The sequence below is a fragment of the Maylandia zebra genome, linkage group LG7 (genome assembly GCF_041146795.1).
Source record: "Maylandia zebra isolate NMK-2024a linkage group LG7, Mzebra_GT3a, whole genome shotgun sequence".
NCBI lineage: Eukaryota > Metazoa > Chordata > Actinopteri > Cichliformes > Cichlidae > Maylandia > Maylandia zebra.
This window is the reverse complement of record NC_135173.1, coordinates 18854618-18868270: the sequence shown is the minus strand read 5'-3', so window position 1 is coordinate 18868270 and position 13653 is coordinate 18854618. Positions and strand designations below refer to the sequence as shown.

General features: G+C 39.2%; 1 protein-coding gene across 1 annotated transcript; it reads right to left on the bottom strand.

The window, feature by feature from the left end:
• Nucleotides 1-8687: 8687 nt before the first annotated feature.
• LOC101481879 (uncharacterized) lies at nt 8688-10558 on the bottom strand. The gene has a single exon (XM_004563777.3). The coding sequence runs from the start codon at nt 10505-10507 to the stop codon at nt 9506-9508; it is 1002 nt and encodes a 333-aa protein (XP_004563834.2). The 5' UTR covers nt 10508-10558; the 3' UTR covers nt 8688-9505.
• Between the last annotated feature and the right edge of the window lie 3095 nt (nt 10559-13653).

The following is a 13653-nucleotide window of genomic DNA, read 5'->3' as shown; positions in this document are numbered from 1 at the left end:
ACTCCTGTTTTGGGTGTGAGATGTGTAACAGATGGCTTTTTTTTGGCTTTTTTTTTTTTCAAAACTGCAAGAACATTAAAATTCTGAACTAAATGCTAAACCTGTTCATTAAATGAGTCTTTTGTAAGACAGTAAATAGCTCACTGAGACACAGTTTGCACTTTTCATGTACTGTTTGGGAAAAGCTTACGTGTTTATTAAGAAACACATTCGTCATTACTTTCATTTACTCACTGAAACAAAATTACAGCGCAGATGCAATTGTTTGCACACAACAACGCAAAGTTGTTCACACTGCTCGTTAAAGATTTGGTTGAGTGCGGAGGCAGCAGGGGTGATTTGAGGGTTGAAACCAGCAGTGGATGGAAATAATATGAGAGGCAGAGAGGAAAGAGTGAGAGCAGAAGGGAATGCGAGAGAAGGAAGATGAGAAGCAAATTTCAAATTTAGTAGCTGTGAGAGAAAGAATTTTTTTTATTTGCAGTTTTGGTGGATGGATGGATGCATGGATGGATGATATATCTACAGTGATGCAAAGAGGAGAACAGCAATTGTCTTCATAGGAAAAGGGGGTACAAAAAGGACTTTGAATATCTCAGTATTGATGCATGGATGTAAAATGACACAGCAAACATGGATCAGCTCTCATTCAGCTTTTGTTAAAACTGCTTTTATTGAGATATTTGCCATATTTTTTACCTTAAAAATTTTCAGCTAACGAAAAGACTAGGTTTTGGTATGTTTTGTAAAGGTGGAGTACATGAAATTTATGGCCCTTCTGAACCAAGCAAACTACCCACCAGTCATTTCTCTCTGATGCTTCAGGTGAACCTTACTGCTACCACTCTAAAATTAATGATTGTTACCTACCTACAATTCCAAAGCTTTATTGTATTCATTTTAAAAGAACCTCATGTTGGCATTATGCACATGGGCAGTGTTGAGTGAGCTATAACGTGTCATGCAGTATAAGAAAGAATTAACAGTGTTTCACATGTCTTGGTAGCAGCAGGATTTATTCAGTTTTAACACTCCATATGGTTGGCTATTGTAGCTCAACGGCATACCCCACCCAGCTGCTTGTGACACATTTTGCTGGCACAGAGTGCAGCATCAGAGGCCACTTTGATCAGACTGTCTGTCAGCTGCCATAAGGACAAGGCTTGACTGAGAAGAAGGCCAAAAAGACTTGTTAGACACATAATTAGATGTCTTCTAATTAGACAGTCATGCTTCATTGTAAGATTTTACATACTAATTTGCAGTTCTTTCCTCATAAAAAGCATTTATCACAGTACAGTAGATCATAAACCTAGATATTATCTGCTTCTTTGTCCTCTGTGACCTCCCCGATAGATAAAAAGGACACAAAAATAGGGCTTATTATTGCTGTTTTTCTTAAAGACAATCACATGTAGAGATGACTGAATGACAGATGTGTTGTAGATATATATTTGATCCTGCTCTTGTGTTTATTTTTCTGTACATTTCTCTCAACCAGATGGTTTCCATAGCAGCAATTAATAACCCACACACACGCTGCAAAACGTACCTTTTTTTAAAGCGCTTATCTGTTGTGGTGATAAAATACTTTTCAAGAAAATTTTCCAGTAATGCCGCCTTTCGAAAGTGTTTGAAGAAACTGAGGCCACACAGCGAGGCCATTGGGGTGTTTTGCTGATGCTTTGTTAGATAGTCGCGCCACAGCCAAAGCAAAACCTTGTGTTGTTAGTTCTCTTTTGGACCCTTACACCTTTCTCATCTTGAACTATTGTTGCACGGGCCATCACTGACATGCTATTATTCCCGCATGAAAGAACACTGACAATAAGGCTAAAGGGATCCTTTTCTTGAGAGGAGCTAGGCTCATAGACCAAGACAAGGGCTACAAACTACCCAAAATCCTCTCTTCTGGGTGTTCCTCAGTAGGTATAGCTATTTGGCAGACTCATCTTAGATGTTCATGCCCTGCATGTCAAAGCAGAACGTCTTACTGTACAAAATGTACATCATAAGTACATGTGTTGATGTCCTTATTCTTGTAATTTCATGTTGGCAAATACATAACACTGTATCTCCAAGAATGTTAGAGAAATGTTTGATCTTTGCATGAACGCTGAATCTGTGTGCACAAGATGCTTATTAGAGCAGAAAGCGGAATTTTTCCTCCATCTGATTTACATCAGGTGCAAGACCATGGAAGGGTAATTTTCGCTGATAGAAATATTTTTATTATAGAGTTCTAGTTGTAGTGGAAATGATAGGTCTACTTTACAGCATTTGCAGACTCCAGCTTACCCCCCTTATTCTTTTGTCTAGGACTGATTATCCTGGAATGTTTGTTTAGAATCATCCCCTGTATGGGAACGTCACCTGGAGTTTGTAGTAGTGCCCTAGATGAAGACGAGCTCTGAGATACACCTGGTGAGGGACAACAAAGAGATGAGATTAACCATCCTGTAAGGCATCTTTTAACCACGGATGACATCTCTCGCATGATCCAATCGCAGTCGAACTGAAAGTAAAGTAAGCAATAAAGATGCCAAATAGAGAAAACTCATAAAGTAAAAGTCAAAAAAATAAAGGTTGTCATTTTAAAACAAGGTCTGAAGTCAGCATTTAAAGTTCTTTTTCAACTGCCATTTGTATTTACTGTTTGATTCGTGGATCACTGTTCATTTAAACCCATTTTAAATTTGTACAAAACAACACTCACTTAATGATTAAAGACAATTTCCAGTCAGTGCATGATTCTTGGACTAAAATAAACATGATCAGAGAAGCCAAAACAGGGTTTTGTACTGTAAAGCATTTAAAATTGTTACTCATAATGAGGAACAATTGTAAAAAGCACAACCAGGGTTTAGGTAGGTATCAAAACAAATGTAATTTAACAGACTAGTTCCTTTCACACATACTGTAGCCTCAGGGTATTAATTCATTTGCACATGTAGCTTCAGAGTATTCAGTGACTGATTGATTGATTTAGCTAGCTTTGCACGCACTCCCCTCCAAAATAAAAATATTATGTCCTAAGCTTTTCACCTGTGAAGATTCACATGTTGATATGCATTCAGATATGAGGCAGATGAAAAGAAAACAATATTTGTACTTGGAAATATTAAATATAGAATTCTTAATCATTTTTTAAATTCTGAAATTTCTTTGCTTTACTGAACTACTTGTAAACTTTTTCCTGCGGACAGGATGCAATGAACATGTTTTCTTTCACATTCCTTCCTGAGTACTAATGCTTGTAGAGATCCTTTCTAGGTCTGTGTCTGACAAAGGGCTGTTGTTTTCCCAGCTTTTTCTCTTTTCACACGCCAGCTTCTCTGGCTCAGAACAGCTGCTGAGGCATTAGAATAAAATTAAGGGAATATTTTGTTTTCTGCTCACTGCTGATGTGGTTGTAACATTGATTCTGTTCTTCTTTCCTTCCTCCTGTGTGACCTCTGTTCCTCATTTCCTGGACTCTTACGGTATCAAGTAATTTATACATGCATTCCTAACCACAGCAAATTAATATTTTTGACTTATCTAGTAATGACTCAGTAGACATCTGTTGGGAAAGTCTGATAACAATCAAACGTTACCTACGTATTAACCTTAGTTTCTTGTTAAGGCGCAAGAGGTCTGGGACTCCTATTTGTGACAGAAACACTAACCTGTGAAGGTATAACGATTATAGATATTGCACAATGACTAATATGTTACAAGTACAACCCTGTACCCAAAAAAGTTGGAATGCAGCAACATGTCTCAAAAAATTCAGATGGGGTAACAAAAAATAAGTGGTACTAAAAGGAAACAGCTGGAGGAACATTCTGCAACTAATTAGATTAACTGGCAACAGGTCAGTAACATGACCGGGAATAACAAGAACATCTTAGAGAGGCAGAGTTTCTCAGAAGTAAACATGATTCACCAGTCTACAAAAATTGTGTGACAGTTTTAGAATAATGATCCTCAGGCTCAGGAAATCTTCCAGAAATCATTAAAAAGGACAAGGACCATTTGCCATGTTGTCAGCGCTCATCTCAAAAGCCTGCATCTCTGATTGTACAGTATGGTGGTGCATTAGTGACTATGAAATTATCAACGCTGAAAGGTTTGTGCAAATTTTAGACCAAAATGTTCTCATCCAGATCTTTTTCGGTGATGACCTTGCTTATTTCAGCAAGACAATGCTAAACACCATACTGCAACTATTACAACAGCACGGCTGCATGAAGTGAAAATTACAACAAAGAAGACCCAAAACAGTGAGAATCCTATATCAGACAAGCAGAGATGGGCAGTAACACGTAATCCGATTACTTTTTTAAAGCAACGAGTAAAGTAAGGGATTACTATTGCAAAAAAGGTAATTAGATTACTGTTACTTTCCTGTAAGCACGATGCATTACTGCGTTACTAAAACCGTGATTTTTTTTTCATGACAATGACGTAAGCGAGTGCGACGTTCGTGGCAACAGCTGTGTGCAGATCAACAACGGATAATATATCGAGTGCGGCAGAGAGTATGAGCGTGCAGCGTTAAAGCGTGGAAGTACTGATTAGCGTCTGCTGTTCACTGCGTGGGAAGAAAACTTCTTTTTGCAGCGAAAAAACCCTTAACTTCCGAGCAAGCACCGAGTACGCAGACTGCAGAGTGCGCTACCACGTAATGGGAAATTCACAGACAAACTCGCGGATTCTTCAACTGACCGCTGCGGCACACCTGCACCAGGGCAAACCTCCGCCTGCTATACAGGTGAAAATAGAGCAACAGGACCGCTGAGTCTTTGATTTTATTTATTTTCTGCTGTGTTTCACTTGCATTTATTTGAAAGAGTGAGTGTAAACACAAAAATGTTTTTATTTTATGTGCTGGAATGTGCAGAAAATAGGTTTAAATGTTAAACAAATTTCTTCCAGTCAGAGAATGTTGCATATAATTTAATTTTTGCTTGATGCATAAAGTTAAAAGATTAAAACTGATAAAACAAGTTTTAAAAAGAGACTTTTCCATTTGATTACATTTTGTATGATGGATTATGCAGAAAAAGTAGAATTGGGCTGAAAGATCTATCGCTTTATCACCTATTCAGGTTGTAAATCGTGTTTTTAAAAAGTAACTAAGTAATTAATTACTTTTGAAAATAAGTAATCAGTAAAGTAACAGGATTACTTTTGGGGGGAAGTAATCAGTAATTAGTTACTGATTACTTTTTTCAAGTAACTTGACCAACACTGCAGACAAGAATGGGACAACATTCCTCTCCAACGAAATCAAACACCTGAACTCCAAACTCAGGTGTTAAGGACTGTTGTTAAAAGACAAGGGGATGCTATGCAGTGCTAGTGCCAGTGTTTTATTTTGTTTTATCTAACCTATAGCCCAAATTCACCAAAAAGAAAAAAAAACTAGACCTTTATGCGTGTCTGTGAACTATTTTGCGTCCAATGACAAGTTGTTTTTGGAATTTTGTCATGCTACAGTGATTTGTGAATTGCCTTTGATTAGACAGCCTCCTGAAACTTGCAGAAGTCTTTCTTCTTAAAACATTCTTTAGTTTTCAGGTAACCAAAATGATTAAGACACGTTTTTCTAACTAGTTTTTACAAGAATGTTGCAAGGAGCCACACACCACCTGGTGCAAACCAGTGAAGGATTATTGCTTAATGCAGCCAACATCATATTCAGATGAAAAGGTTAATTTCCCTTTAAAGACATAATCTTTTAGCGAGAAATGTCAGAGCTGGTTAGAAACACAGTGCACACTGAGTAGTTCTTTGACATGCAGTGTATTTGAGCTTGCTGAAGTCTGGAAAGTATTCTACTTTCATAGAAAAATAAAATCAGTTCTGCCAGATCTCTCAGCAAGTTTGTAAGATTGTGTTGCACTCACCCACAGACTGTGCAGAGACAGCCAGCAGACTGCATGTGCTGCGTGGGGGAGCGAAAGTGTGAGGTGCACAGATGGAGAAGAATAACATCAATAGGACTGGTGCGCTGACAGATTCTGTAAATCTGATTTTTAATGAGACATTCGAATAAAGAATTTAACAGCACTTTTCTCTTATGTATACAGCAAGACCACGAACTACAGTTTCTACTTACTTTACACGATGAATGATTTTTAAAGGCAGTGAGCAACTTTGAGGGTTTTTTTTCTAAGAGTAATTGGCCATGTTTCCTTTTCAATAAATTGGAGCTTGATTTGAAAGACTGTGATTTCAGCTCGCTCGATGTGTTGTATACTTTACGTGTCAGTAATGGACGGAGGTCAAAGTGAGAGAAAATGGTAACAGAAGGCTAATGTTTGTGTTTTCAGAAAAATCTGATGAAAAACGCCATTGCACTGGCTGACTTTTGATGTTCTGATTTCCTTAGACTTGGCAGCCCCCGATAACAAGAGAAATGATTTGACACGATACTTTCCAAGGGTAATTGACCCTTTTCCTGGACACACACACACCAAGATCAAAACAGTGTATCCTCTAGACTCCAAGAACCACTGATTAAGCATAATTTACAGTAGACGTATTTCCCTTCCACTTCTAGGGTAGACCTGGAATAGACATACAGTGGGGCGAAAAAGTATTTAGTCAGCCACCGATTGTGCAAGTTCCCCCACTTAAAATGATGACAGAGGTCAGTAATTTGCACCAGAGGTACACTTCAACTGTGAGAGACAGAATGTGAAAAAAAAATCCATGAATTCACATGGTAGGATTTGTAAAGAATTTATTCGTAAATTAGGGTGGAAAATAAGTATTTGGTCACCTCAAACAAGGAAAATCTCTGGCTCTCACAGACCTGTAACGTCTTCTGTGAGAAGCTTTTCTGTCCCCCACTCGTTACCTGTATGAACGGCACCTGTTTGAACTCATCATCTGTATAAAAGACACCTGTCCACAGCCTCAAACAGTCAGACTCCAAACTCCGCCATGGCCAAGACCAAAGAGCTTTCGAAGGACACCAGGAAAAGTATTGTAGACCTGCACCAGACTGGGAAGAGTGAATCTACAATAGGCAAGCAGCTTGGTGTGAAAAAATCAACTGTGGGAGCAATCATCAGAAAATGGAAGACATACAAGACCACTGATAATCTCCCTCGATCTGGGGCTCCACGCAAGATCTCATCCCGTGGGGTCAAAATGATCATGAGAACGGTGAGCAAAGATCCCAGAACCACACGGGGGGACCTGGTGAATGACCTGCAGAGAGCTGGGACCAAAGTAACAAAGGTCACCATCAGTAACACACTACAACGGCAGGGAATCAAATCCCGCAGTGCCAGACGTGTTCCGCTGCTGAAGCCAGTGCATGTCCAGGCCCGTCTGAAGTTTGCCAGAGAGCACATGGATGATACAGCAGAGGGTTGGGAGAATGTCATGTGGTCAGATGAAACCAAAGTAGAACTTTTTGGTATAAACTCAACTCGTCGTGTTTGGAGGAAGAAGAATACTGAGTTGCATCCCAAGAACACCATACCTACTGTGAAGCATGGGGGTGGAAACATCATGCTATGGGGCTGTTTTTCTGCCAAGGGGACAGGACGACTGATCCGTGTTAAGGACAGAATGAATGGGGCCATGTATCGTGAGATTTTGAGCCAAAACCTCCTTCCATCAGTGAGAACTTTGAAGATGAAACGAGGCTGGGTCTTCCAACATGACAATGATCCAAAACACACCGCCCGGGCAACAAAGGAGTGGCTCCGTAAGAAGCATTTGAAAGTCCTGGAGTGGCCTAGCCAGTCTCCAGACCTCAACCCCATAGAAAATCTGTGGCGGGAGTTGAAAGTCCGTGTTGCTCGGCGACAGCCCCAAAACATCACTGCTCTCGAGAAGATCTGCATGGAGGAATGGGCCAAAATACCAGCTACTGTGTGTGCAAACCTGGTAAAGACCTATAGTAAATGTTTGACCTCTGTTATTGCCAACAAAGGTTATGTTACAAAGTATTGAGTTGTATTTTTGTTATTGACCAAATACTTATTTTCCACCCTGATTTACGAATAAATTCTTTACAAATCCTACCATGTGGATTCATGGATTTTTTTTTCACATTCTGTCTCTCACAGTTGAAGTGTACCTCTGGTGCAAATTACTGACCTCTGTCATCATTTTAGGTGGGGGAACTTGCACAATCGGTGGCTGACTAAATACTTTTTTGCCCCACTGTATGAGATGTTCATCTCCATCTATGTATGTTGTGCACGGTTTAAGCTGGTGACTGAATGTGGCGAGTTGCCAGCCAAGACTCAGTGTTTCTTGGGAAATGGAGAAAAAAGGGGCATTGTTCTAGGAGCAGATACCAGCTTTACGAGCAAATTCAGCTGGACTGAAATTTTTTTGCCATGTATAGAAAGCAGGAGTGGAGCGGGACCTGACAAAAGATGACATTGGTTTGTAAGTTTTAGGCAGTGACGCTCAGGGGGATTCCATTATGTGGCTGTCACACAGCATTAGGCGAGACAGCAAACACTTTCATGTGTGGATTACCATTTACCCGTTGGAGATAATAGATATTTGCCTTAGCTAATCCATTTCTCTATTGATTTTTTTCTCCCTTTAATAACTTCTTGCAAGCAAGCAAATTTTAATAAGTGCAAGAATGCTGACATGTAAGAAGCTGGGACAAAGGGCTGTGTTTGACACAGATAAGCTGTTTAGTGTAGTTTTCCATGCAAAGATCATTTTGACAACTTTATTTATTTCAAACAACACATACAGTTTGTAAGCGCACATTATGTTTACATGTAACAGAAAATCCATCTGCTTTCATGTAATAGTGTTGTGCAAGTGGGGTATCCTTTTTATTTTTTTAAACGATTTCAGAAGTAGGTCAAATGGTGACTGGTCATTTCTTTGACAGAAGAGGTCATTCCTCTTGTTGAAAGCCTAATAATAATAAATCTCATGCCACAGCTTTTGGCAATGTTCTCCTCATTTCAAAGATAAAACCAGTGGATGAATTTATGCTAGTAGTTACTGTCTGTGTAGCCTAATGCTGATATAAACCACTTTTGTCCTAGATCTATTAATAGAACAGTTGCTATTCCTGCGTTGCTAAAGAAAAATACATACATAAATACCGTGTAAGTCCCAACAGTTCACTTCTGTTTGATAAATCTAAAAAAAAAAATTCTAAAATGATTTAGTAAGCTTGAAGTACCTTTTCGTGAGAGTGCCTAACAGCAGGAGAATTACAGAATATTACAAGCATTATGCATCATTTCTATGATATCAATTATGACTAGTTGCTTACATCGTCAGACTGAATTACCTCTGGAATTAGATCATTCGTGATATAACAGCTAAGACTGTCAGTAATGACACGTTGATTTAATCACATAACATTGAATTGAAAAGGAAATAAATATTTTGTTATTTTAAGTTTTAGCTTAAAGACCTGCAAAACCAAATAGTAAGAACGAGGGTGGGCAAAGATAATAAGGACATTTTCCACAAACACTATTTTTGGTCACCACTCCAAAAACTCATTGTGATGTCAGGTGTTTACTTGTTGGAGGTTCCTGGTCCTTGGTTTCGGTACAGGTGAAGGCTGTGGTCTGTCAGGAACGTCATACATGAGTGAAGGGCTGTTTTCAGTCTGAACTTCAAGCTGAGGAACATTCTGGTAATATGTTCTTGGTGAAGGCTGAGGTATCAGCGGTGGAGTGACAACCTCTGTTGGGTGGTTATTCTTGTGTTCTGGGCTTACAGAGTGAGTCTCCTGCTTCTGTAGAGAAAGCATCCTCAGTTCGCCTTTATCCCTGGGACTCGTTTGGCTTTTGTTGCGTCTGAGTAAACAGCACAATCCAACGATAACGAAGAGCAGAAAAAGAATCAGACCTCCTCCTCCTGCTAGCACTGCCATTACAGTTTGACGTTTAAAAGAAAGTAAAGGTGGACAAGTCGGCCGAACCTTGTCGCTACTCGCCTTGCTGATTTTGTTTGCCACATCACACGTGAAACTTCTCTCAGCTTTCAGATCGATAAAAGATATGCTCAGTGTTTGTTTTGTTTCACTTTTTAATGTCTCCTTATCAAGCGTCCATGAAAACACCAAACCCTCAGGTTTAGTAACATGGCAATTAAGATTAACAGCCATAGAGCTGAAGTCACAAGAATAACTGAGCTGAGGTTTTGATACTTTGTCCAGCACGCAGAGGCGCCCAGTCCATGTTTTAGCAGATGCATTATTGGGATGCAGTACATGTCCTTTGTAAATCCCTTGACTTGAAAACAGAATTTTCTTAAGCACGAGTGATCCATTTGAAGTAATGTCCTCTGGTTTTCCAGTTGACACTTTCCCTTGCCTGTAGAAAATGACTGTATTGTTATGAACCCATCTCAGGATATGAGAGTTTGTCAGTCGTTCATATGCAAGCGGCAGAGTCAGACTCTGCCCAGGAGTGGCATAGAGATCACACGTATCTTCTTTTGCCATTAAAAGGTTGATGAATCCCAAAAGAATTGCAGCACCAAACATGGCTGTAAAATATGCCATGAGATCCAGAAGTTTTAGAAGTCAAGATGATTTCCAAGCCTCGCTCCAGGACCCGTTCTACCAAAATGGGAGTGATACATTCGCAGCTCAGAATTTATCTGACTTTATTTGGGAAGTGAATCTTCAGTAGTGTGGAAACCACTTCATAAAAGTCTACTTTCAGTTCTGTAAAGCTGACTAAAAGCGCTGTCAGAGTCATGTGGTAACTGGCATTTACCCGTTTTCCTTCATGTGACATGACGTGATGTGACGTGGTGGAGAAAGAATTTTTCGTCAAAATATCACTTAATAAACCATTACAAAAAGTAATACCTTTTAAATGTTATTTATAAAAGCCACAGGGGATTCACAGTTGGCATCACATAACTCCCTCTAACCATAGCTCTCCAATGAGGAACAGATCCACACCAAAACCCCAAGATAAAGCAACTGAGGATCTCTCTTTAAGACGAAAATACAAAAAATAGATACAAACAAGTACCGAGTAGTAGTACCAGTAATCACAATGAAGATGCCAAAAATCAATGCTCAACATGTTAAACTTATCATCTGTGCTTATTTGAAAGCTTTTTTTAATTTGTAGATGCAGAAACGTCACCATACTGGAAGAGATTAGAAGACATTCAAAGAGCAACAACATCATAATAAATGACTTGATCTGTGCTCTGTAAAAAGAACACATCCAGCAATAGTATAATATTTCAAAAATGTAATATGCATGCTATATTAGATTACTGAAAATAACATGAAAAATCACCAGTAAGATATTTCCCTGCTGGCCTTTGCTTTATATATTCTGGTTATTGGTTTTTGCCTGTCGAAGAATACAAATGACTTTTATTTGTGGAGTCTAAATTGGTTTAGTCATGGCCGCCTTTTCTGATAAAGCAAATGAGTAATGAGACCACTGCCTCATGTTAATATTTGTTACAAATGCCTTTGTTTCAGTGGCTTCAGTTAAACTGCTCAGCTTGTGTATTTTGTAATTATAAATGGTGCCCCTTGAAACTATAAATCTTTTCCAGACACTTTCCTTTGAGAGTAGACCTCTTCTGCAGAAAGTCACACAACAGTATTTTCCTTTGAACAGTAACAGTCTGACCTTATTAGCCTGATTAGTTTTAGTTCAACAAGTGTCCAGGTGGCACACAGCTTCAGCTACTTTCACGGTCTTTAGGTTTTTTAATTTGGTAGATGTGAAAACGAGCTGGCTTTTTTTTTCTTTATGCCATTAAATATACTATTTGCCTTTGAAATGCACTTCAGTCATCACATTCGAGGGAGCGCTCTGTAAATCCTCCCCACAGCATTCCCGGTAAACACTGTTCATTGTTCATTTAACGCACAACACACCTCTGTCATTCCACAATTCGTGCCATCTATAACCCTTCAAGGTACTGCAATTACTGCCGTGGCTTATGCTGCACTGGCATGAGTTCATTTTGCACCCCACAACTATAATTTCATGCCATTAGCGGTGATTCACAATCTTTCTGTAACTCTCAGCACCTTCAAAGAAACGCTTGGCGAGAAGAACACCTGTTTCTTCTAGTTTCACCGTCATTACACTTTTTCCTACCCTGAGGGAACAGATTGATGTAAAATATTAGCTATTCAACTGAGTGTGTGCAGGGGGCTGAGTGCAATAAATTCCTAGTTACAAATGTTGTAAAGATTACACGTGCTTGTTTGTGCAATGAATTGAAAGCAGCAGGTTCACAGACACGGGGGAAAACAGTCAAAGAAACATATGGTGTCCTTGTGTTTTATATCATAGCTGACATGAAGCAAAGAACGTGCTTATTTCAAATTTTCCACTTTTTTGATTAGTGTCTTTAATACAGTACCTGGCAACAAACACTTACGCAGAGATGTATTTAATAAAGCTGTCGGCTGGAGGAGTTTCATAGCCCAGCTTCGCTGCATTGACAGGCGTGGCAGCAATTGTGTCAGTAAGATCATCAAAATCCAGTTGTGAAAATGTTTCAGCTGAGACTTCTTGTGTTTCTGACCATAAAGGTTTTTTAGGCTTTCCCAAATAAAAACTATAACTCCTTTTTCTTCCCTTTCCCAGAAGGTAAGCCCCACTGCAAGGGTGTTTTCAGGATTTTCTTTTAAAACAGGATGCTCAGCAATAAATAGCAAATCAACTGAGAACTGGCTGAAACGTCACCAAATTCAAGATGAGGTTGCTCTGTAACATTTCGGCAGTTGCTCTGAAGCACAGCATTCAACCCAGAGGTAATGGTGCTAACAAAATCTTTAAGAACATTTTTTTTCTATTGAGTGGTAAAAGAAATGAACAATGAACATATCCTTTCCTTGTTTAAAGTAAAGGAGTCACCAAACCTTAGTGAAGTATTTGAGAGGGAGGAGATTTAGTGATATATTAATTCAATTCAATTCAATTCAATTTTATTTATATAGCGCCAAATCACAACAAAAGTCGCCTCAAGGCGCTTCATAGATACAGAGAAAAACCCAACAATCATATGACCCCCTATGAGCAAGCACTTTGGCGACAGTGGGAAGGAAAAACTCCCTTTTAACAGGAAGAAACCTCCGGCAGAACCAGGCTCAGGGAGGGGCGGGGCCATCTGCTGCGACCGGTTGGGGTGAGAGAAGGAAGACAGGATAAAAGACATGCTGTGGAAGAGAGACAGAGGTTAATAACAGATATGATTCAATTAGAACTTTATCTGATTGTAATTTTAGTATTATGTATACACTTGTGTTTTTAGGCTTTGAAATTTGTTAAGGAGACGTTAATCATTTAAGAAGATGGATGGATGGATGGATGGATGGATGGATTCAAAGAGGAAGACAGCAATTGCTTTTCTAAGAAAAGGTCATCAGGACCCCCACACAAGCTGTCCCTTTTCAGTGTCTGGGGTGGAAATTTAAGTTTTATAGGCCCCTACTACACTGGTCATATGGTCCATATCATTATGAACACTCCCAAACACACTCAAAGCTGAATGTCAGCACCTTGACCACATAGCATGTGTTTCATTTCTATTTCAGTGTGCTGGAGTAGAGCCAAACAATGAAAAACATATTAGTTCTTATACTTAGACACTGCTCTGTGTAATGATAAATCCTGGACATATTATTCGAAATGTTTAACGGCACCACTCAGTGAAGTG

Bases quoted from the DNA above. Each gene is read 5' to 3' on its own strand.
- LOC101481879 (XM_004563777.3), bottom strand. From the start codon at position 10,507: ATGGCATATTTTACAGCCATGTTTGGTGCTGCAATTCTTTTGGGATTC.